This window comes from Primulina eburnea, chromosome 11, assembly GCF_022965805.1.
Source record: "Primulina eburnea isolate SZY01 chromosome 11, ASM2296580v1, whole genome shotgun sequence".
In the NCBI taxonomy this organism is placed as follows: domain Eukaryota; kingdom Viridiplantae; phylum Streptophyta; class Magnoliopsida; order Lamiales; family Gesneriaceae; genus Primulina; species Primulina eburnea.
Genome location: NC_133111.1, coordinates 4015238 through 4040661, shown reverse-complemented (window position 1 = coordinate 4040661; position 25424 = coordinate 4015238). Strand labels below are relative to the sequence as shown.

Sequence of the window (25424 nt, the reverse complement as noted above, 5' to 3'; positions counted from 1 at the left end):
ATCAATCATTAAATTATTGAGTGAGTCTCATGTGAGACCGTCTCACGAATAATCTTACCATAAAAAGTAATATTTTTTCATGAATGACCCAAATAAGAGATATGTCTCACAAATACGACCTGTGAGACCGTCTTACACAAATTTTTGCCTAAATTATTTCTTTTGCTCAATCTCTTCCTTCTACATGTTCGTCAATTATTTCAAGAACATTTGATTATTCGCAGGTTAGAGAAGTCCTTACTTGTCTATATATATATATATATATATATATATATATATAGTTTTATTTTAGGAGATTTTTATTTAATTCCACGTGCGGTGGGACGGACAGAAGAGGAACAAATTAAAATTATATGATGCTAAAGTAAAAGTAAAATAAAACCCTAAACATTTTGGGGTTTTAGTTTAGTTTCCTCGGAAGAGGGAAAATGGCGAGAGGTGCTCTCCTCCATTTGGCGCGATCTCAGACAAGAAGATGGACTTCAGGTTATCTCATGCATTTTTGTTTGCTGTTTTCTGATTATTTTCCTTTACTAGCAATTTATACATGCTTTGAGTGATTCGTGTTTACCAAGGATTTGATATATTGATGCGTGCTTATTAGATTGGTTGATTAACCGATAAATTTGTCTTGGGTTTGGTAAGTTGTTTCTATCAATATTTTTTGTCGGACTTTTCGAATTTCGGAGGCCTCATATTGATTCTACTTAGGATCTAAGTCCTGATAACCTTGATGATCACCGTTAAAAAACTGAAGTAACTGATGCACCTGGTTGTGCCACTTTCTGATATAATGTTCTCGCTTTGGATATGGGGAATATACAATATTTACTCTTTTCTACTCGTTCATTTTCCCTGGAAGAATTTGGTGTTGCCAACTATTTGTATATATACATGCTTCTTTATGCATATGTCTGTCCTCTTCTCATTTATATAACTTATGTTGCATTGCTTGCTTTACATTCTTCTTTTGATTGAAATTTTAAATAGCTAAAAATCACGCAAATAGTAACCTGGGAGGGATGAAAGAAAAAACATTTTTCTTGGAATCTTTGTTCACATTTGCAGTGGCTGTATTTATTTATTTCAGTTTTATAGGCAATTTTTGAAATATAACCACCTAGATCAGGGCTTCACGTTTCGACACCAGGCTGAATTTTAATATTTAGTGAAAAGAGCACAACACAACTCAAAATTTACAGCAACCACCTGAATCCACGTCCATGAGACAATGCCCACAGTGCTAAAATTTAAATTAATTGCTCTTTTTCTAAATACTGTAATCACCCCTTTATATAGGTATTGATTTGGAATAAATATGGAAAGAAATCAGATCTAAATAAGTCACAAAAATGTCAAGGTTTGTGGTAATCACCATGATATCAAATCCAATTTCATAATATTTTATTTGCTTTTCGTATACTTCTCTTCTCTATGTATCACCATTTTTTCGAACACACTGAAATACAAGTTACACACTCAGCTGATTGGTGTTTTTGAAAGTTCATTATGTGCTCTGCAGCAGTTGTGAAAAGGGTAGGGACATATTTTTCCTTTATCGATTACCCATTCAGTTTGAGTAGATGTATTTGAATCTTTCTCACTCTGACTCAATGGTGTGCAACCCTGTTTGTGTGTATGTGGGCCAAGGTTGTAAATGGCGAGAGATGGTGGCGGGGCGGTCGGTGACCGCCTACCGCCTCGGCCGCCTAGTCGGTTGAATTTTTTAAAATAATTTTATAGATAATCATATACAATCATGCAATATAATCACAAATAGTCATATTTTTTATATAACATGTGTAATTAATAATGTTTAAGCACAAAGAAGCTTCATACAATATAATATCATCTAGATAATGTGCAAATAAATATATAAATGCAAACTAACAAGATAATTAATAAAGATTCATCATCATATTAATGTTATTATGCTGACAAAGTAATATTATAATTTTTTCAAAAATACTAAGTTTAAATTTCAAAGTTTCAATCCATTATCCATCATTAGAACAAGTACTAGACTAAATATAACTAATCTTCCAAATCATCTATATATGTACCCAGTGTGTGGTGGGCTTAGTGATTGAGACTTGAGAGTGAAAACCAAAAGTAAAAAAGAGAAAGTGGGATGTGCTAGGGTTTTGAGATTAAAATTAGTTGACTTTGACTAAGTTTTTAAAATTTGTTGACTACAACTTAAAAATCTTGACTGCCCTTCTTGCCCGCTTGCTCACCGCCTCGACCCGCTTCCTCGCTTGCCTGCTCACCGCCTCGACCCGCCTGACCAATACCGTATAGCTTGGACCGCCTAAAACACCCACCTCATGCGTAGGCAGTGCGGTCGAGGGCCGCCTACTGTCTAGGCGGCCGCCTCAACCGCCATTTAGAACACAGATGTGGGCGTGGGTGACTCAACAGTGACCAATCATCAATGTTGATACTAATGTTGATTGATAAGATGTCTAAAACTCTAAATAACTTCCCTTTGAAGATTTTCGGCTAGCAAATAGTGACTGCGCCCGATCTTCCCCCCTGCTTTCGAATATCATGATTTATGAGAGGCTCGGATAGGGAAGTTTTGAATGCCAACTGAAGCACCTGAAGGAATAGAGTTAGGAGAAATATTGTTTAATGAACTTGTCTCGTGATAAATATTGGTTTGAACTCAATGACGCACGAGAAGTTCTACATGTGACTACCAGAAGCTAATATTGGCTGTTAGATTTTGATCGAGACTCATATTTCTATTTTCATGTAGTTGCTAGGTTTAGTCCATGCCCACAAACAATTGGTTCCAAAATTGACACCAACCCTGTCTTGAAGTTTACCCAAGTTTACAAACGGATGTCATCTCGAGCTTCAACATCTGAAGACGCCAACAAGATTAGTATTGGACCTCAGAACAGGAAAGAAGAGGAAAATAAAGAAATGGGCACAGGTGTTGTCTATTGCGGTCCCATATCAAATACTATCAAGAAAGTGAAGCTCCTCTCCCTTTCCACCTGCTGCCTCTCTGTTTCATTAGGGCCCGTCATCACTTTCATGACATCACCTGATATGAATGTTATTCTAAAGGGGGCAGTGGCATCTACCGTTATATTCCTCAGTGCTTCTACTACTGCTGCCCTTCACTGGTTTGTGAGCCCTTACATCCACAAACTGAGATGGCAACCTGGTTCAGACAGCTTTGAGGTAGAGATGTTGTCATGGCTGGCAACACGTTTACCAAGAACCATCAAGTTTGCAGATATTCGACCTGCAGAAACAAATAGGCCTTTTGTGACCTTCAAGGCTAATGGTAAATTTTATTTTGTTGATGCGGAGCACTGCCACAACAAGGCATTGTTGGCAAAGCTGACCCCTCAAAAGCAAGCTCATGGGTCCGCCTTCAAGAACTTGTGATGTGCGCCATATTTGTAGAACATTGAAATGACTCTAGATTGAAATTTCCTGTTTTCTTTGGTTATTCTCTGTCTTGCCTTTGAGGGCATTGAAGTGAATTAATTATATGTCTGAGTCAAATATAGGCGCTAAATAATGTGCATCAGAGATCGACATTGTTCTATTTGTGGTGTTCGGGATCATGGATATATATGTATATATATATATATAACCAGTTATTGTGCTTGTATCTACGATACTGTTGTTTTCTAAGATCTTCTCTCTCTGAATTCCATGCCATTAACTGGAGCAGTGTTAGCCACAAGATTGACTAATGATGAATGAGCATTGTTCTAAGAGCTTAGTGCTCGTGTGAGTATCTTTTGTGTATTTGGAACTAACGTTGATACTTGGCATCATTTGACATATCGCTGAGGTGTTAAGATTGCCATATTCTTCACATTTTAATTTATGGTTTAATAAATTTTAATGATGTTGTTGAATCCGTAAAGCAACAATTTACCACCGCTATCCTATATTGATATTTTGTGCTGCAATAATAATAATAAAAAAGACATTGTTCGTATGTTTACAACTTAGAATCAGGATCACGTTCTGATTAGTTGCTCCTACTCGCGGCGTATATGGACCAAGGTCATACAACACTTGGGATTTGAATGGATCTTTCCTCTACACTCTAGAGATATGTACCTTATGGAACATAGCTACCTGAAAGGAAAACGTCTAAAGCATTTCTGGTGCATCATTATTCATTGCTTATTTTGGTCGCTTTGTCTGGAACGCAACAACAGAATATTCAGCAGCATTGAAGAACTTTCAGAAAATTTATGGGAAGTCGTTAGGATCAGGGTGGCAAGATGGACAACAGCGACTACGGCGTTTAAACATTTACTTTTATCAGATCTTGTCAGGGATTGGAGTTTTATTTCGTGTTGATTTAATGACTTTATTAAGATTAGGCTCATTTAAGATTCCTAGCCTTTTGAGTGGATTGCTTGTCCACAACATTATGTAATCGTTTTCTTATTATTATCAATATAATAGTTTCCTATCAAAAAAAAAAAAAAGAATCAGGATCACGATTCCCAGAAGTTTGGTATATAATTTAAAACACAAAAATTCATTTGAAACCGTCTCACGGTTCAACTATGTGAGATAAATATCCGATTCATCTTATGAAAAATATTATTTGTATGTTCAAAATGTTATTTTTCACGGTAAAATATATCATTTTTTGTAAGTTATATTATGAAAAAATATATGTTGATTTTAGATAAAAATATATTACTTTTTACTGCATATATAAACAAAATCGATCTGTTTCATAAAAATATTGAATTCTACTGCTATCAATAACTTCCCATATCAACGATCGTATGTATGTTAAATTGTTGATACATAATGTGCTTCAAATGTAAAGACATGCAAATGAGACATCAATTAAATTTTAGAGCCAGTAAGGTGATTTGGTCCCAATTGTAGAATATCCATGTGATACTGAGAATCGGACATCATAAGTTTTTAAATTTCAATGTTTGAAAATATTACTGATGTTTTTGGATATGTAATGATTCTGGTTTTGTGTTCCTGTATTGGATTAAAAAGGAAAATATAAACTTTCAACTCAACAATTGTCACTAAATCGAACAACTGGTATTAGGTTGTGCTTGGATCGATGTATTTGATTTGAAAGAGTAGATTTTATTCGAGAAATTATTTGAAAGATGAATTTTAAACACACCATGAGTTTGCATTTGGGGATAAATCCATATATTTTGATTATAAAAAGTAATATATTACTTATTTATACATTAGTTACCCAAAAATAAAATTAATTTCAAATGAATGAATTATTGGGTGAAATTAAAATCCATTTTATTAACTTGAGGGGTATATTTGGTCTTACATTCTTATTTTTGTTTATTAATTTTTTTTAACAAGGGTGAATTTGCTTAAAATTTTCAAAAATCAAACTTAATTTTGCATTCTGTCATAAAAAATATGTGTTTATATTATCTGATCCACCAAAAAAAAAATGTTTCTGTATTATATAGGCTTGTGTGTTACTGATAATGTTTTTACCTACTCATATTTGTCATAAAAAAATGTTTCTGTATTATCCACCAAAAAAAATATTTTGATTATAAAAATATGTATTACTGATAAAAATATGTACAAACATTGAAAATATGATATAGATATGTAATATTTGAGTATCGATTGTTTCATATATAATACAAAAGATAAGATTTTGAGTATAAAATTGGAATAATTGTATTAATATCATCATTTGCTGCATATGTTTGAGTACTGGAAAATCATATATTAGTGTCAAATTTGAAACATTTTATACTAAAATATCATATACCAATACCATAGTTTCAATTTTTTGTATTAATTGTTATCCGAAAAGACAAATGTGTCATTAATATTAATACTTGATAAACATGATTGAGTGAAATTGGTATTGAAACAAAAAATTAAATTATATCGCTGATTAACTATGAAAATTATACCTGAATCACCGCGAAATGTATTATTATCTCAATATCATGTTCTTGCGACGATTTAAGAAAATTGTCGCTAATATTAGTGACGGGTTATATTGTATAATATCTATTAGCGACTGTTTACGATATAACATCAATCATAATTAAATCGCCACTATTCACCACAGTATCAGGAATATACCCACAATTTTATTAAACCTATTTGAAAATTCGAATTTGCGACAAATTGAGAAAAAAACAGTCACTAAAATTAATGATATTTTTTCCAATTTTGTCGCTAATTATAGCAGATAGTTGTAGTGCTGTGTATATTTCAATGTAGATGTATAATGCAATACCTTAATTTGTATGTTTTTATACAAATCAGTACAAAAATATTTCTTTTAAACATATTCAGACCTAATTTATATATCTTTTTTTTCCTAAATGGAAGAAATATATCTGTTTTTTTAGTTTGGGGAATGCAAGTTTTAAATGTATCAAACCCTCAAATTGTTTTTGGCAAAAACTTGTGTAAGACGGTCTCACGAGTCGTATTTGTGAGATAGATCTCTTATTTGGGTAACACATTAAAAAGTATTACTTTTAATGCTAAAAGTATTAATTTTTATTGTGAATATGGGTAGGATTGACTCGTCTCACAGATTATTATCCGTGAGACGATCTCACATGAGACTCACTCATTGTTTTTAGTTTTGGGAGAATTGCTTGATGTGGAGTTGTTTTTGGGAGATATGATGTTGTTTGGTCTTCGATAAAGATCTTTTGGCATCGATCTTATCTATTTTTACAAACATTTTAAAATTCTAAAATATTTTATTTATTTATTTATTATTGTTAATATAAAATTTTTTATCTTTATTTATAAAAAAATTGTCGATATAAATTTGTAAATTTTAAATGCACTTCATTCTAATTTTTATTCTAAATATTAACTGTAGCACCCTTTAATTTGGGCTTTAATTGATTTGTTTTATTTTTATATAAATTCATTAATAGTTTCAATTCTTAAAATAAGTTATCCAAAATGTTAGCCACTACTAACACATAAAATATTAAAACCTACTAATAAATTGTTATTTTAAAGAGTAGTAAAATATAACATATTTTTCAAATTTTTAGTTAATATATTTATGTATTAGTATTCTTTAAAATAAAATAAAAAATAAACATAAATACTTTTAATATTTATCGTTTAAAATAGTATATTTATATTATAGAAATCATGTTGTTAATTAGTAGAAGATATATATATATATATAATCTTAATTTTAGTATAAATTTTAAGATATTTCATATATTATATAAAAATTTAATAAAAATTTCAGAAAATTAAAATTTTTGATATCTCGATATTTCATTTTTTGTGTGAAATTTTTTGAAAATATTGATATATTACAAAAATTTTGTGAACTATTTATGACAGATCTATAATCGACTTAATTAATGAAAAATATTATATTTTATATTAAAAGTTTTATTTTTTATTTTAAACTTGAATAAAAGTGATTTCTTTTACGGAAATATATTTGCACGATCATATAACAAAAGACATACCATTTGTATTTACATACTAAAACTTACAATAAAATATTAATGATTTTAAATTTATGATTAAAAATAAAATCTCTTTACTATTTTATATTTTATTCATATATATGATAAAATATCGTGACAAACTTTTTGAAAATTAATATATATTTGAGTTTTTTTAAAAGATAAATTCAAATTTAATTATATAAATAATATAAGGACCTTCTCAAAAAAAAAAAAAATATAAGGACAATCTTAACTAATAATTAATTAATTTGGTAAGGTGGGAGTGTTAAACCCGGAAAGTTTCTGAAGTTGAAATTTCCTTTCTTTTTCTTCCCGTGGAGGGAGGAGACAGACAGAGAGAGAGAGCAGAATTGAAGGAAATTTTGAGAGAGGAGAGGAGAGGAGAGGAGAGGAGAGGAGGCGTGATTTTGGAAATGCAGACGATTAATTTTGGAGGGTTGTCTGTGGAAAAGGGCAATAACCTCTTCAGTCTTTGTCTCAACTTCAAGAATCTGGATCGTCCCTTTTTCTCACTTTCCAAGATTTCTCATTTGGGAGTGCCCACATCCTTCTCTTCTTCCTTTCCTACAATATCAGGTTGGGCGGGCCCGGTAGGGCAATTAAAAGTTTTCATTTTTATTTCATTTGAAATGGTTAGTTTGTCATCCTTGATAAACTATGTTGCACCTGGTTTGAGCTTTTGTTTGTTTGTGTGATGAGGATAAGCCATAAGGCTCAGTTTACTGTTATTGATTTTAATCAAAAATCAAGTTTTAGGTTGGTAATTGAACTCTACTTTGTGTAGGCCATGTGGTATGAACTCGATCCTTAGCTAAAGAAGAAGAGGTTGGAATCTTGTATCAGTCTGATTAAATTCCTACAATTGAAGTCTATTTTCATGATAATATTTGACCAAATATGGTGGTGCTCGTGTTCCAGAAACACGCTGGGTTGACATGATTTTAATCGTGTGCTAATATGATTACAAATCTACACTATTGCAATTTGCAATAGATGCTGATACCAGTGTACTATGATCTATAGTCAGTACCTTGTAAGTCCCACTAGAACAATCGGTGCATAGGTGAATCGTCTCATCTAGTCTAGCATAAATAGATGGTCGAAAGAAATTCAAGAAATTTGACCGTGACTGATGTGATTTTTTCTTCATTTGAACCTATTTGTAAGAAACTGGGGTTTTGAATGAGATTGATATGAGTGGTGTATTTTTGTGTTGGAGCTATCTCTGGATCCAAGTGTGAATTCCTAGGTGTATTAATTAGAATTAGTGTCACGAGTCCGAAACCATATGAATTATGATAGTGAGTGCAGAGAATAAAAGATTTGGAGGCAAATTTAAGGTTTGGTACTTAAAGATAGACAATGCTAGAATGGTGACAAACAACATAAACTATAAGAAGTGAACTAGTATGTGGCTAGCACTCTGTTGTATAGGCAGAGCAGAGTTTAAATGATTTTAAACTAATTAATTATTTATGATGTTCCTGTTTTAAAGAATTTCTCTTCTTTGTAGGTCTTTGTAGGGCTAGTCAAGTGTTTGAAATTTTCCCCACGTCTCCTGAAATCTTTGTTCGCGATGCCAGGATCGAAGACTGCTGGGAAGTGGCGGAGACACATTGCAGTTCCTTCTTCCCTGAATATTCTTTTCCTCTAGATGTTGTTTTGAGAATTGACAGGCTTATAGGTATGCTATTTGGATTTTCAATACCAAATGGCTGCAAAAGAACTTGCATGGTGGCTGTAGCTGGAAGTTCTGGTGTAGATTCATTCTTCATGGGGCATGATGATTTCAAAGCCGGAATTTTTAACGGAAAACATGGTCAAAGTAAAGGATATGTGATTGGAATTTTGACTGTGGACACCGTCGCTGATTTTCTTCCAAGAAAAGGACCTCTTCTTCAGAGAAGGTAGGTTTTAGTTCTCATTTTTGAGCACTTATTTTTAGCTTGGAATTATAAAAAAATCTTTCTTTTGTGGAAGTTGACTAATTATTTTAGTTTCTTCAAGAAACATTAAATATTGGGATAGTCTACCATCACACTGGATGATTTCACCTTGAAAAGTTAAATTCTTCCTTTTCAGATAGCTTCACTATGTTACCAATCATTTATGAATAAGCCAAGAAAATTGAAATTGATAGGGAAGATATTCGAGAGTATACCTTAAAAGGAGAGGAAAGACTCTGAGAAGAGGGTACATATAAAGCCATATGCATTGACTTCCAAATTGTGTTATAATAGCACCCAAGACTATGAAATTCTGTGGGCACCTATAGTGCAATCTTTACTTTTGTTCAGGTTTGAGAAATCATTTTCTATCGTGATTTTAGATTTTCTATAAACTTGGGACTTGCCCATGCAAAAATAAAGTCGGAGTTCTAAAAACCCTAATTGTTGCTGGCATAACGAATTGAAGCCAAAAAATGCCCCCAACTCGGAAGCACACAAATCTGTTTTAGTTGTAAGGATTGTCTTTTTGATGCTTAAGTTAAAGCATGTCAATTGCCAACAAACATTATCTGCAGCATAGGAGTTCACTTTTGTAAGTTTAGCCCCGATTTCAAGTCACATCTGCCGAGTCCTTTTCCCCTCCAAAAACGTTGGAGCACAAACAAGGCAACATGTATTTAAAACTGATTGTTGAATTTTCAGAATTAAAAATATAAAATTTATGTGGCTCGGTTCGGCCATAAAGAACTATTTCCAGGACAGCTTGGAGTGGCAAAACTCTTTCGTAAAACCAAATCAAAATAAAATTGTATCAAATGAATGCATTATAATTATAATAACATCCAACTTTAATCTTTGATTTCTATCAGTGATAAATCTGATTATTGGTCAGAATGAGACATGATGCCATTGTGTATAGGAAAGGAATTGCTTACATATCAAACATTGCTGTCCGACAAAGCTACCGTAGACAGGGAATAGCAAAAATGCTAATAGCTAAAGCAGAGGTGAAAGCCAGAAGTTGGGGATGTCGGGCAATTGCATTACACTGCGACTTACAAAACCTTGGAGCCAAAAGTTTATATGCAAGTCTAGGCTTCAAATGTATTAAAGTGCCTGAAAATGCAACTTGGCCTCAGCCAAAAACCTCACCTGATATGCACTTCGACTTCATGATGAAACTTATTTGAAGATGCTAATAATTGTATCTCATCTAAACCGTAAAACTGAAAGTAGCGTAAATGTTTGTGTACATGGACATTTGACAAGTTGCAGGTGGGTACAACGTATCTTCCAGGTCTAATTTTAATTTGGTGGCCTTTTAGCTCAGTGATGGATTTTCGGTTCTACGGGCGACCTGGGAGCCAAGGTCATGGTTTTGATTTCTGGTGAGCGCAAGCGATTGCCTCGGAAGAGATCACTGGTGTAGGTATGATGCTTCTATGACTCCTGGACTGATTCATGATAAAAGAATTGAATTGTATCGTTCATGTAAATTAGTCTTTGTTACCACAATTTTTAAGAAAATCAAAATCTTTTTTATGTACCAAGGCTGCTAGCCTGCTATATTTTTTGTCGTGATTCTATTGGTTACAGATTTTGCACATCGACGATCAATTGATTACATAATCGAGTGTAGATTACTTAGTAGATCGGCTGGTTTGAAACCTGCAAACTTGAGATCCCTACATGGAGTTTTTATTTGTCAGTTTTCACATTACAAAGCCTTCGATTCTTAATTTAATGTGTGAAATATATTGCCCAAGTTAAGGTTATTCGGACAACTTTTCCAAGTCCGTGTACATTAAACCCTTTCGACTTGTAGAACATGTATTACTAGATATACCCAAATCAAAATCTGATTCAGATTACAGGTTTGTTCATCTAGAATACATATGTGAGTAGACGCATATATACATACATTTAAATATGTATGTATGACCTCCATGTCTCACATATCAAATCAACTAAAATTGTGGTATATATCATGTTTCATTGGTAGAGATATAAAGATTTCTTATCATACACAATGAGTGCTTATATCATCAGTCACTGATCAATCGTTCATCGTACTTTCCAAATTGTTGTCATATATCAATTAGATAAGTATGTGGTACGTATTAGAGTTTCACTTAGAATCGTTTAACGATTCTACGAGGGCCATCAACTGATGAGTTTGAGCGTAGTTTGTTTCAATATACATAGAATCCGAAGTATTATAGTCAGAGATTCACTACCCACGTAAAAGTGTGTATATCATATGTGATCTAATAAGATAATAATGTAAGGAATCTATGGTCATAGAAAAAAATGTGCTTTAGGGAAAAATGGTTTTCTAGTTGCACATAAGATGTCACTATGACTACTCAAATATATATAATATTATTCTCGAATTCATATTCAACTCTCGATAAATATGTGGTTGTAGATTCGATCAGGATATATGAGTTGAGTGGACCACCGTACTATCGTTAATCATTATATACTTGTTATTGCAGGAACTGTTAGTGATACCTATAAAACAATGAAGGTGTTACTAGACGCTTTTACTATGATTCGAATAGTATAATCAAATATGAGTTCTGACGTTCTTGTAATCAAAGATTGATGCAAAGAATTGAGCTAACCAAGATAATCCTATATAAGGGACACGAGTTGTCTCGAATTACATGAGTTATGAACCACGACTAGATGTATTCTGAACAATTGAAGGTCATTCAAATATAGGATTTTATGTTCCTGTTGAGATAATTAAATTCAAGGAATTGAATTTGATGAGTTTGAGGGAGATCGAACACATGTCTTATAAAGTGTTTACGAGTGAATTTCATATTTAAAATGAAAATTAGCATGTCTGCTAAATTTGTAAGGGTAGTACAACTACCTGAATTTTGTGAAATTTTTTTATAATTGACAGCTGCCAAAATAGAGTTAGTAGAAGTTACCTTGAGTAAGTTGTTTTTTTTTCCGAAAAGTTTGACTTTGCATAATTATAACGAGGTTTGTACCCTCTCCACATCGCTCATATCTGATCGATCGGAATTATGATGAAACCATGATCATGGATTGTGTTTGGACTATCCTAGTAAAACTCTAATTAGTGGATGTCTTGGATAGACAAAATACCCGATAAGAGTTTTAACTCATTTGATTGAAATATCATAATCAAACTATTATTAGATGAGATCACATAATCTAGAAAATATTAAATTATATAAATAATATTATAGTTAGATTAAACCACACCAGTTGAGCTGAAACATCTACTCTAACACCTAGTAGTAAGCATCACAGTTGGCAAAGCTACTAGCAAGAATCCTAGTGGGATTCTACATTCTACATCATCCATTAATTTTATAAATACGACATTGTGTTTCAAATTTGCTGGCAAGAGAATTTCTCTCTCATTTCAACTTGGTTCGTTTCAACTGACTACCTGCACGGACAATAAACGGCCTAGATCACTCCACATGAGTGATCCGAGCCCACCTCCATGTAAAAAAAAAAAAAAAATTGACTCGAAAAAATCCGAGCCGTTAGATCGAACTTTGCGGGCAGTGCCCGCAGGGGTAGGGTCGAGTGAACTATTTCAACTCAACCACTAGGCCACCTCCTCGGTTTTGACTAAGATTTCAGCCACCACCTCGCAACCACCACTCGTCATGTCACCTCCAGATTGTCGTCATCTTCCAATCATTGCTTCTCGACACAAATTCCAACCAGATTTCCAGTGATATATAGACGAGGAACGTAACTTTCAGTCGTGTCAATAAATTTTCGACTATCGAAAATTAAAATTTTAAACTTCTTTCGCGTTTTAGATGCGAGAAACTAATACACCAACACAATTAAGTAGTTGGAAATTAACTACTAATCACATAATTGAGCGACTAATACTATAATTAAATAAGCAAAGGTGTTCTTAACCAGCTCACTCTAGGATTATTTGTCGTGGATCCATATATTTTATTAAACTAAAATAAAATAAAACATGTTAATGATTTATTTCATTTAGAATTTGAAAATAAAGAACAAAATCAGTAAAATTGTGATCGAGACAGTGTTTTACAGTTGGGAAATTGACTTTTATGGAATTATATAAAAAAATAATCATTTATGGGATTAGTAATCTAATAATTTAATTGATTGCTATTATATATTATTAGATTAGATCGTATGAGTTACGAAATGAGAAAGGCCCAAGCATCCACACGGCGCGAGCGTTGTTTCTGGGCCTCGAGGGTTGACCTCTCGAGGCCGCCTCACGTGAGCCCAGTTCATTTAATTAAATATTTAATTAACGAACTATGATTCCGTGATAAAATTTACCGTTGTTGAGAAATTACGATTCTGCGTACTTTTTATCAAAAGTTATAGTTAATATAACCGCATAAATTTAATATTTTTAAATCATTCAACAGTCTAAACGTCACACATTATCAGAAATTTTTAAACACGAAAAGCATGAAATTTTTTAAGATCACTTACTAGTTGCATCATTCCAACAAACCGGTTCTCAGTTTTGGCAAAAACTTGTGTGAGACGGTCTCACGGATATTATTTGTGAGACGGATCTCTTATATGGGTCACCCATGAAAAAGTATCACTTTTTATGCTAATAGTATTACTTTTTATTGTGAATATGGGTAGGGTTGACCCGTCTCACAGATTATGATCCGTGAGACGGTCTCACATGAGACTCACTCCTCAGTTTTAAACAAAACAATGGCATAAAGTTACTACTTCAAAAGCTTGAGCACTGAAATAGATGATGTTGAAGAAGAAAATATCAAATACGTGTTGCCTTCGAATTTACTTTGATTTAACAGGTGAATAATTTAAAAAATATATGTGAAATCCACCTAAAGCCACCAATGGTACCTTTGAATGAATTGGTAGCTGTTCGTATCAGCAGTGTTATCATCCACTCAGTATATGAGATGTGTGTTGAGTGATGAATCATGATCACTCATCCATATATCATGGTTGAATGAGTGACAATAATTTATCCACTAACACACATATCACGTGTTGAGTTGTTAAGAGAACAATATATGCGAGCACACATGTCATGTGTTGAGTTGTTAATAACACGACATATGCTGATAACATGGAAAAAATCCCCTTTGGATGAACATGGTAATAAGGGGTTTGTTTCAACCTACCGTCTGCACGAGCAATGAACGGCTCAGATCACTCCACATGAGTGATCCGGGCCCACCTCCATGTAAAAAAAAAAATATTTGACTCGAAAAAATCCGAGTCGTTGGATCGAACCTTGCGGACAGTGCCCGCAAGGGTAGGGTCGACTGAACCGTAAAAAGGGTTATTTTATAATATTGAATCCGATCCCATAAATCTTTGGTGGTTGGTGTTGTTTGGCCGACAAAGTATTAAACATTATACTTGGGATTAGATCCATATATGTATGTACGGTCCTCCCTACTTAATCCTTAATTTCATCCCCCTAATTATACTAATATTTTGCTCAAATCCCAATTGAGTTCCCCCACTCTTGCGCCACCATTGCTGGTCTTTCATGGCTGGATGTTGATTTCTTCATCTGCACTTGGGGTCTGAGTTGTAAAGTCAAATCACAACGCATCCGATCACATATTTTTTTTAAATTAATTCGAATGTTTGAAATTTATTTAAACTTTGTTGATTCACACGTATTTATTTATAAAGGATATAAAAAAATAACTGAGATTGTGAATATATATATATATATATATATATATATATATATATATAAATGATCGAGCGTTTACGACTTTATCAAAAGTTATACCTGCTGTAACGATAAAACTCGAATCTTTTAAATCGGATAACAACACCATGTTTCGAATAATCTAACAAGTAAAGACACAATTAATGCAGTATAGCAATTATGAAACACACATGTTAAGCTTTGATGAAGCACTCAAAAATTAACTATGCAAGAGTTGAGATTATTTAGTTACATTAATTAGATCCACTTAATCTGTTTGTTCATCATCATCACATGTACAAATTTGCTTTGTAGTAATTAATAAATACAACACAATTAATATAGCTTAATATTATATGGTGCAACAACTATTAATTAAATGAACAGTTGTAACCACAAGATTAAATCACTCCATGCAATCAATACCCTTGATTTGATGAATATAAGTTGTTAAGAAGAGCAATATTATATTTTAAATAAATTTATAAATAAGCATGAAAACCAAGAGACAAAAAGTATATTAATTTTTTCCTTCAAGTTTTTATTTCTTTATATTTTATACCTCATAAAAAAATTAGGTATTTGGAAATATAAAATAATTATTGACATGATTAACATGCTTAACAATTAAAAAATAACTTAAGATTTAAATAGTGATTTAAAATTTAAGTGTCGAAAGTAAATTGTCATGATTCATTCAGTCATCAGTGGCTCAATTGTTAACAATTTCACCTGTAATTTGGCACTCTATTCTTTATATACAATTATATATTCCATATTAGGCAAATAAATGTAAAATAAATTGTTACTTTAATGACAAATATGAGTAGGTAAACATATACTATCTTTATTTCAAAGTGTGGCCACCATATGTTGATTATTAAAACGAAAAGGTTGATGATTGAAATTCACTAATATTTTTTGCATATCAATACTTTGGGATGGAAGAACGAATTTAACTCCAAAAGAAATCACAATTGATCAACAAAATCCAATGTCCCGAAAAACTAAGGATTCCTCCGCAAGGTTCGTCCGCGGAAGGTGGGTTAAGGCCGAAGATCAAGCTGTGTTTTTTCTTTGACAAAAATTTCTGTGAGACGGTCTCACGGATCATATTTTGTGAGACGAATATTTTATTTGGATCATCTATTAAAAATATTATATTTTATGTTAAGAGTATTACTTTTTATTATGAATATTAGTAAAATTAACTCGTCTCATTGATAAAGATTCGTACGACTGTCTCGCAATATACCTACTCTTTTTCTTTTTCTTATTAATGAATAGATCTCTTTCTTGTTTGACTTAGATGTGTAGTATTTCTTGAAAAAGTGATTCGAATTTAAGAATATGCAGAAATAAATCTAAGAACTTGACAAGAAGAACAAATAGCCAATGTGCCCAAGTTAGGGCATACATTTCTCAGAAAGTTAAATTGGAACTGTACAATGAAAATCGCTAAACAAGTTCTTGTTTTAACTTCAAAGATTGTCACTGCTTGAATCCATCAAGATGGTTAGCCTTCTCGCTTTCTTCGTAAAATCGCTGCAGAATCGATGACAATAAAGATCGGTTAAACACAGCTACAGCTGTTGTATGTTGCAAAAAATGGAAGTGAATGATTATACGAGTTTTACCGAAAGAGATCGTCTCCCATGTTTTTAGTTGCGCCGGTTACATCACTATAAACTACATTGCTCGACATCTCAGATTGTTCCAAGTTGAACATGGAGGCGAGCATCTTGTACAGCTCCTCGTATGAGCCAAGCAGTGAAAGGTCGAGGGTCCGGCCAACATCCTCAGATTCCACAAACACTTTGCAATGTCCTGTAACACCGAATCCAAAGTCGAGCTTCTCGTCTTTCTCCAGTGGGAACTCTCCATCTGAAGAGGCTTCTAGCGGGCAATTCTGAATGACGGCCGATCCTGATCCGTTTGAATTGTTGGCCATGTTTTCTTGGTTTTTGTCTGATGAATCGTTTTGAGAGAGCTGCTGCTCTGTGAGAATTGGCTGGCCGAACAAAACAAACGCGGGTTTCTTTGTCTCGTTGTTTTTCTCAAAATCTTGAGTAGAACTTCCCATTTTCAACGTGCATCGCAATGCATCAAATTTTGTTTGTCCTGAGGGGCAGTTCCCTGTGGGAATTTTAGGCAGTGGGCTAGCATAATCGAGATGCTTGAAATCAATCGATTGCAGACCCATCTGCGGTTTCTTGAAGTGGAGATGTGATGAAGATGATCGAAATTCAGTTTGCCTGGCTCCCTGTATGCCTGGATAAATGTTTTCGTGAAAAAAACCCAAGGGGCTGCTTGGACTGAGGGGGTTGCCAAGTAGAGGTGGCATCGAAAGATGCACAAACGGGAATTCTGAAGGTTGTGGAAACCGTGACCTCTTTCTTGGTGGTGAGAAGCGAGAAAGATTGATAGCCGGTACATTAGATACCAATTCAACCAACCATGGATTAACCCGCTTCACGTTTCGTAGTAAATCAGGCTCATCCCATACCACCTTCAAACGAGTTTATAAAACAAAGTCAAAAACCAGGAACATGGCCACGCTTAAAATAATCAAAATTTATAGTTTCATGCAAACACACTTGTTACATTTATAATGAGTATTTCACATTGAACCGACAAGAAATTCACAAACTATCCATTTGAAACTACTTGATGGAATTGGCTTATAGTTGTGAATATATCCAACCTTCTATGATACAATGTAACTAAGCATTCAATAGATGAATTTTACCAAATGGACGAAATGCGAGTTAAACGCTGAATCACCTGAAGAAGACGCCATGGCGAATTAGGCCAACGAACAGGGTCATCCACATGTACAGACGAAATGGTTCCCATGAACCAACTAATTCGAGATGAATCCTCCGTCTCGAAAGCCATTTTAAACCTCATTCCAGAACACCATTGTACTCTAATGGCAGCATTCACTGCAGAAGCTCTCACAACAAACTCTGGTGTGCTTGCCCGAGGAAAATAGACAACCTCAAACGGCCTGCCATTCACAGCTAGATTTGCTGCTTCAACAACAGATTCAGCCCTTACACATCCTTTTTCCTTCAGTCCCATTCCACCATTTTCACCCCCTTTCTTGGCATATCCAGCGCACAAATTCCCATTTTCACTCAAGAAACCGGAGAAGCCTCGGCAAAGAGAATCTGCACAATTTGTAGCACCAGTGTTCCATCCAGACGACACAGCATCGACTCCCCCACAAATCCCCTTTTTCGCCCTTCGTATCCCTACACAAAGATCGCCATTCTCTGCCCTTAAAAACACAACTGAATCCCCCGCTACAAGCTTCTTCTGGTTAACAAAATTACTCCAACCCGTTGTCAATAGGTGGCGCCGCGGAGTACCTCGATAAATATGCCTGAACTTCCATACCTCACCATGGACATCCTTAACCAAGATCGTCTGAACGGGCGGTTCAGCCGAGTAATCCAACCTAGGAAATATGGTCTCAGCACAGTATCTTGGTACAGAAAAACCCCCTCCATTGTTTGCATCAGACTGTGTCAAAGTCTTGGCAAAGGAATTGGATTTCTCCTTTTCCTCGTCTTTTTCAAATCCCAACAGCATGCCCTCATCAGCAACATCGCACTCACTCCCTCTCAAAGGGAGTAGTCTAATTTTAGCATAAACTTCATCAGTCTCACTATCAGCCAAGTATTTTATGGCGGATACCCTACAAAGTATAAGAGGTGAGATTCTCCAAAATCCACCAAAATCCACAGTTTTATTAGCATATTCAGCGTGGCCTTGAGGAAAATAATAGACCCTTGAGTTAACAGGTGGAATTTGAGCCATCCCACCAGCGCAGGCATGCCATAGCCGAGGATCCAAGATATTTTCCACTTGATTCATGGGTTTGTTCAGCGAGTGAATAACATTAGTCATTTGTGTAAAATTCTGCCAAAAAGACACAAACACGCAGAAAAGAATCACAACAGGTAATACAAGAACAGAATCGAGTACCCCTTTAGGTACCCGGATCAACAATTATGTAAAAAAACAAATCAAGACCAGAAATTGCAACTTCTAAACACAAATCAAACGCGGTATAAATTAGAAGAAGCAAGGACATAAAACTCACAAAAATTCTCGATCTTTTTCACTCTATCCCTTTTATCGCATCAAATCCACAGAGCAAAAAAACACCCATCCAAAAACAGATGTGAGTAAGTAATGATGTTGGGTGTGTGTACACCTTTTGGAGTACAGAAACTGCAAGTGATATGTGTATGAGAGAGAAGAGAATGGGGTTGTATTTAAGCAAAGCAGAAGGAGTGATGATGGGAGACGGGGACAGACAGAGACCAAAGACACAGAGAACACACAGTGGAGGGTGGGGGTCTGAAGAGACACCTGAAGTTGAAGCTTCGTTTGCCGACCAGAGGGTGGCAGAGGGAATTAATTTTGACAAATGACACACAAAAGTCCAATTTATGGTGAATTATATATATATATATATATATATATATATATATATATATATATATATGTATATATGTGTGTGTGTGTGTGTGTGTGAGGTCATTTTTATTTATTTATTTTTACTAATATAATAACATCCAATTTTTAAAAAAATTATAACTTTTGAAATATTTTCTTTAATTTTTTCTAATTTTTAAATAATTATAACATTATAATATAAAATATTATCATAGCATAACATTAAATTTAACACAAAATATAAATCTTCTGTGAGACGGTCTCACGTCGTATTTTGTGAAACAGATCTCTTATTTGAGTCATCCATGAAAAAATATTATTTTTTCAAATAAAAGATCTGTCTCACAAAATATGATTCGTGACATCGTCTCACAAGAGACCTACTCACAACTTATGTAATCGTTGTTAGTCTATATTATCTTATAAAAGAATAATTATTTTGATCTGATTTATTACACCCAAAAAAAATTCACTTTCTTATCAATTATTTTATATAGATGAAGATTTTAATTTGACCCTACATTCTATATAGATAAAAAAAATTATTTACTTTTAATACTTTTAACATATCATGATTTTGAATAGGTCACGCAGATACGGTGTCGCGAATTTTTATATGTGAGACGGGTTAACCCTACCGATATTCACAATAAAAAATAATACTCTTAACATAAAAAGTAATATTTTTCATAAATTACTCAAATAAGATATATGTCTCATAAAATACAACCCATGAAACCGTATCACACAAATTTTTGCTTTAGATATTTTTCTTAAGTGAGTTACACGCTATTTCATTTTTTTTACACGTGTCCAATTTTTTGTTATTATAATTTTATTTTAACCATAGAAAATTGACACATGTATTTGAATTAAAATTTAAACGTGTTATTTTCTTTTCTATCATTCTCCATTTGAACTTCGGTGAATAGAGAGAGCTACGGTTAACTAAATATATACACAAATTATGCAATTTTTAGTTAAATATAAGCTTTAATGTTCAAAAATGAAAATATAAAAAATATATTAAAAAACTACATAATTTTGAAGATTTAAGAAATTGTATCTTTGCATTTATCGTAGCATTTACAAATAATCAGAAAAAGGTTGTTAGCATTTATAAACGAGTAAAATAAATATTGGTTGTAATAATTAATTTAAAATCATTTTATTTTAAAATTAGGATTTTACGACAAAACTAAAAGGTTGAAATTGATTTCACATAAATAAAAGAATCGGACCCAGTCCTTTGTTGTTTGAAGAAACCTGGAATATTTATATTTTTCAAGTCGATACGATAAGTAAACAATTGAATTTTATTCGATTTGATACTACAAAACTGGACGTGAGAGTTCAATTTTGAATATTATTGCATTTAAATTATTTGAATTTCAAATTACAATTTTCGCATTCAACCCACAAACGCGTTCCCGAAGACACCCCTCTCTTTCAAGTGAGAACTTGTCGTTGTCTCGGCTGTTACAAACTTATTCATATCGTATTAGAATTTTATATTAAAATTTTTAAAATCAATTGAATTTATATTTCAAATTAAGATTTTGAATTTTCTTGGAAATCTAAAAAAATTAAATCAAAATCACTTAAATGCAAGCCCGAATGAAGTTATGTGAAGTAAAAGAACACATTAATTTCATTGTCAAAAATTAAGGCAAATAGAGTTTAAATTTATAACTTTTGCCGGATCTCTTTTCCTCTACTTATTTAAAGAATTTTATATCTTGAAAATATCACTACGATTTAATAAATATATGTCGACATTTAAAGTAAAGCAACAACATATGTCTAAGAATATATTAATTTTAAATTAAAAAAATTTTCTATAAATTAATTCCCTGCAATTTTAATTCTTCAGAAGCTGGCGTCTAATATATGGTAAGCTCTGGATTTTTTTATTTATTTTTTCCATTTTTTTATAAAAATTATTAACACTAGCTTTAAATTTTATGTAACACTTGATTTTAATCGTCTGGAAAATGATACAGATATACTCATATACATGATTTAAAATATTTAAGTTGTCTCGATAAAATCACGAATTCAAATCGAGTGACTAACACTATAATATAACTTTTTTTTAACGTTGTTTCAACACAGATTGTTAAACTAAAATGTTATAGACGAGTTTTTATTCATTAGGAAGGAAGTATTTAAGATAAGTCGAAACTAATCGGCATCTGATTAACTTAATCAAGGAACAATTCATTTTAGTTATGATTTTTGAGTTAGAAAATCTTAGTGATATAATTGATTTTATAAAATATAATGATTAAGTCAATCGTTGCTGTATAATGGACCCATTAATAAAGATTTAAGGTTGCTATTAACATTGTTGATTACAATTTGTTTCTTGCACTTAGATTTAAGTTTGTGGACAAGATTAATACCACTTGGTCTACACTTTTTGAGCAAAAACCAATGCTTCATGTAATTTATTAAAGAGCATGTCTCTTATTAGACGGTCTCACGAGTTTTTATCTGTGAGACGGGTCAACCATACCGATATTCATAATAAAAAGTGATATTCTTAACATAAAAAGTAATATTTTTTCATGGATGACCTAAATCGTACAGAATTTGCAGACGACTGTGTTAACCAGAGAATTTATCCGTGCACACAATATTTTTTTTTTAAAAAAAAAAAAAAAAGAGATGGGTTGTCAAAATTTATCAAACATTCCAAGAATTTTAACAAACTTTTAGAAGGAAAAATGGGGAGGGACGTTGTTGTTGGCTGCCGAACAGCTGTGTTGGAACGTTGTAAGGATTAAGACATGGTAGGCCCACTTCAAACTCCTCCAACAACCAAAGCAAGCGCTTTATTTCTTAATGGGCCCTCCATTAATATTGGGCCCATCTAAATAATTTACTCTCCCTCGTGGACAAGTCTAACCTTTTTTTATTATAATGGTTCGATAATTTATTATATTTTGAGTGAGTTGTGCATTTAATATGTCTATATTCATAAAATTATACTAATTTTTAGCTGGAAAAATAAATGTCTACTTATTTTTTTACATGACCTTGTGGCTCAATGATGTCCCTAAATGGGAAAGGGTCTCGAATTCAAGTCGGATATTAGTCCTGCAAATTATCGTCAAAAACGTAATTTGTGCGCGATAAATAGACAAAAACTTGTTTGAGACGGTCTAACGTGTCGTATTTTGCGAGATAGATATCTTATTTGGATCATCTATTAAAAAACATTACTTTTTATGCTAATAGTATTACTTTTATTGTGAATATCGGTAGAGTTGACCCGTCTCACATATAAAGATTTGTGAGACCGTCTCACAAGATACCTTCTCTGATAAATATCGTTAATGGAAAATAAATGTCTACTTATTTTTTACATGACATTGTGGCTCAATGATGTCCCTAAATGGGAAAAGGTCTCGAATTCAAATCGGATATTAGTCCTGCAAATTATCGTCAAAAACGTAATTCGTGCGCGATAAATAGACACAAACTTGTTTCAGATGGTCTCAAAGGTCGTATTTTGCGAGACAGATCTCTTATTTTGATCATCCACGAAAAAATATTACTTTTTATTGTGAATATCGGTATGATTGACCCATCACACAGATAAAAATTTGTGAGACCGTATCACAAGAAACCTACTCCGATAAATATCGTTACGATAGCTTGAATGACAAACAGATAATAATGTGTGTATATATATATATATATATATATATATAGTAACAAATACTCCATCCTAATTTGGAAATTATTATTATTATTATTATTATTATTATTATTATTATGAGCACCAAACCTTGCACATGCGCCTAGTTTGATATGAAACATGGAATGTCACACTCGATGTGTCATTTTTGATAAGTATGTAATGTCTTATGCCTTAAATATGTAATAGTACTAAAACTAACATAGAATGTGATGTGCTACCAAACACACGTGGTTAAGAATTTATGACTTCACTTTACACTCACTACATTTATTTGGTGTTTTTTCCCCACTTTATCCGTCGTGTGTTTCCACAAATTTTAAATGATGGGCAGATTTGATTTAATGATAAGTTGAAATATTCTATGCTACACCGAGTGTTTGAGATTGTCTTGAAAATCGATATCATACTCGAGTTACTCGAATTTGCTCGATCTCACTAGCGGCTCAACTCAAGTATATACATAGATTGAGTATGAGGATGATCAAAAGTTAAAATTTTTTTTTTTTTATCCAAACATTAATTGGTTGTGTATTAGCCGATGAATTGAAAGATGAACATTTTACATTTAAATATTTGTATGTTTATCAGACGAACGATTCATAGAGGGCCGAAAATTAATTATAGATTTAATTAGGGATATAAATGAGTCGAGCCGAGCCGAGCCGAGCAGTAGCTGGCTCGGCTCGTTTCATTATTTTCTCGGCTCGGGCTCGGCTCGAGCTCGTTACAAACCTCGGGTTTGAAGCTCGTGCTCGGCTCGTTCGGAATTTATGAAGCTCGGCCTCGACTCGTTAATGGCTCGTTTATCTTGTTTAATGAGCCTGGCTCGGGTTCGCTAATAGCGACGGGTTTTGATTAAAAGCGTCACTAATAGCGACGGATATTGACACAAACGTCGCTAATAGCGACGGGTATTTACAAAAACGTCTTCTTAAACCGTCGCCAACAGCAACAGTTATGCATAACCGTCGCCGATCTGATCGGCGACGTGTTTCTACAACTGTTGCAAATAGCGCTAGTTACAGACATCGTCGCCAAAAAGCGACGGTTATTTTAGACCGTCGCTATTATAGCGACAGTATGTCAAACCGTCGCGACATTAGCGACGGGTTTTATAAAACCCGTCGCTAATGTCGCGACGGTTTGAACAAAAAACCGCCGCTAAATGTTTTTTTTAAAAAATATTATAATTATTTAAATCTGAAATAAAAATATATTGTGCTGTATAATCGAAAAAAAATTAACAAAATTTGAGAAATGTAATCATATTATTAATCTGCAAATAATATTACAAGTGTTTCATACAAAATGAATCAGCCATGTTACTAAAACCCTAAACTCTAAACCCTAAACCCCAAAACCGTTGCTATTTTATTAATCTGCAAATAATAATACAAGTGTTTCATACAAAATGAATCAGCCATGTTGCTAAAACCCTAAACCCCAAAACCGTTGCTATGAGCGACGGTTTGCTAAAACGTCGCTGATATTAATCGGCGACGGTTTATTCATAACAGTCGCTATTATAGCGACGGTTTTATGTAAACCATCGCTATAATAGCGACGGGTTTTAAGAAACCGTCGCTTAATTTATTATGCGACGGTTTTAATTAAAACCGTCGTTATATAGCGACGGTTTAGTAAAAACCGTCGCTGATATCCCCTTTTTTTTTACCAGCAACTCCCGTGAACCACTTAAACGAGCCGAGCTCGAGCTCGAGCTCACGAGCTAGCATAACGAGCCGAGCTCAATTTTGAGCTCACGAACCTATTATCGAACATGTTCACGAGCTAACGAGCCGAACATCATTAATCTCAAGCTCGGCTCGACAATTTAAGGCTCGGGCTCGGCTCGATAAACTTAACGAACGAGCTCGAACGAGCTTTTTAACGAGCCGAGATCCGAAAAACTCGCGAACAGTTCGGCTCATTTACATCCCTAGATTTAATAGATCTAATTGGGCCTAAGTTTGGGCCGAATATATTAATCGACCCCACCATCGGACAACAAATTCTGGATTTAATCTTTTTAAGAATTTCAAACAATCCCATACAAATAAATGAATTTGACACAAAATGACCAATAACTTTCCCGGCACAATATAATATAT

At 33.4% G+C, this 25424-nt stretch overlaps 3 protein-coding genes across 4 annotated transcripts; 2 read left to right on the top strand and 1 right to left on the bottom strand.

Moving 5' to 3' along the window:
* Window positions 1-331: 331 nt before the first annotated feature.
* On the top strand, window positions 332-3568 carry LOC140805016 (uncharacterized). The gene is made up of 2 exons (XM_073161196.1): window positions 332-486; window positions 2762-3568. Exons 1-2 carry the CDS (start codon window positions 429-431, stop codon window positions 3403-3405), a joined length of 702 nt encoding a protein of 233 aa, XP_073017297.1. The 5' UTR covers window positions 332-428; the 3' UTR covers window positions 3406-3568.
* A 4167-nt stretch (window positions 3569-7735) lies between these two features.
* Window positions 7736-11031, top strand: LOC140805202 (GCN5-related N-acetyltransferase 4, chloroplastic-like). Of its 2 annotated transcripts, XR_012112291.1 has the most exons (4): window positions 7736-8051; window positions 8989-9382; window positions 10344-10753; window positions 10794-11031. XR_012112291.1 is itself a non-coding variant. In XM_073161430.1 (3 exons), exons 1-3 carry the CDS (start codon window positions 7889-7891, stop codon window positions 10612-10614), a joined length of 828 nt encoding a protein of 275 aa, XP_073017531.1. In that variant the 5' UTR covers window positions 7736-7888; the 3' UTR covers window positions 10615-11031. The 2 variants fall into 2 exon arrangements, 1 of the variants encoding a protein (XP_073017531.1); XM_073161430.1 differs by having other exon boundaries at window positions 10344-11031.
* Window positions 11032-16453: 5422 nt separating this feature from the next.
* Window positions 16454-19570, bottom strand: LOC140804919 (auxin response factor 18-like). The gene is made up of 4 exons (XM_073161075.1): window positions 19246-19570; window positions 17919-19061; window positions 16772-17643; window positions 16454-16679 (listed from the first exon to the last, which is right to left on the bottom strand). The coding sequence occupies exons 2-4, from the start codon at window positions 19047-19049 to the stop codon at window positions 16616-16618; spliced, it is 2067 nt and encodes a 688-aa protein (XP_073017176.1). The 5' UTR covers window positions 19050-19061; window positions 19246-19570; the 3' UTR covers window positions 16454-16615.
* Window positions 19571-25424: the final 5854 nt, after the last annotated feature.

What these genes read in the sequence shown, in the direction of transcription:
- LOC140805016 (XM_073161196.1), top strand. Translation starts at nt 429, where the DNA reads ATGGCGAGAGGTGCTCTCCTCCATTTGGCGCGATCTCAGACAAGAAGA. An exon ending in GACAAGAAGATGGACTTCAG is followed by an intron (nt 487 to 2,761) that starts GTTATCTCATGC and finishes ATTTTCATGTAG; the next exon opens with TTGCTAGGTTTAGTCCATGC.
- LOC140805202 (XM_073161430.1), top strand. Translation starts at nt 7,889, where the DNA reads ATGCAGACGATTAATTTTGGAGGGTTGTCTGTGGAAAAGGGCAATAAC. An exon ending in TTCCTTTCCTACAATATCAG is followed by an intron (nt 8,052 to 8,988) that starts GTTGGGCGGGCC and finishes TCTTCTTTGTAG; the next exon opens with GTCTTTGTAGGGCTAGTCAA. An exon ending in GGACCTCTTCTTCAGAGAAG is followed by an intron (nt 9,383 to 10,343) that starts GTAGGTTTTAGT and finishes CATTGTGTATAG; the next exon opens with GAAAGGAATTGCTTACATAT.
- LOC140804919 (XM_073161075.1), bottom strand. Translation starts at nt 19,049, where the DNA reads ATGACTAATGTTATTCACTCGCTGAACAAACCCATGAATCAAGTGGAA. An exon ending in CGCCATGGCGTCTTCTTCAG is followed by an intron (nt 17,644 to 17,918) that starts GTGATTCAGCGT and finishes ACTCGTTTGAAG; the next exon opens with GTGGTATGGGATGAGCCTGA. An exon ending in ATGGGAGACGATCTCTTTCG is followed by an intron (nt 16,680 to 16,771) that starts GTAAAACTCGTA and finishes TCGATTCTGCAG; the next exon opens with CGATTTTACGAAGAAAGCGA.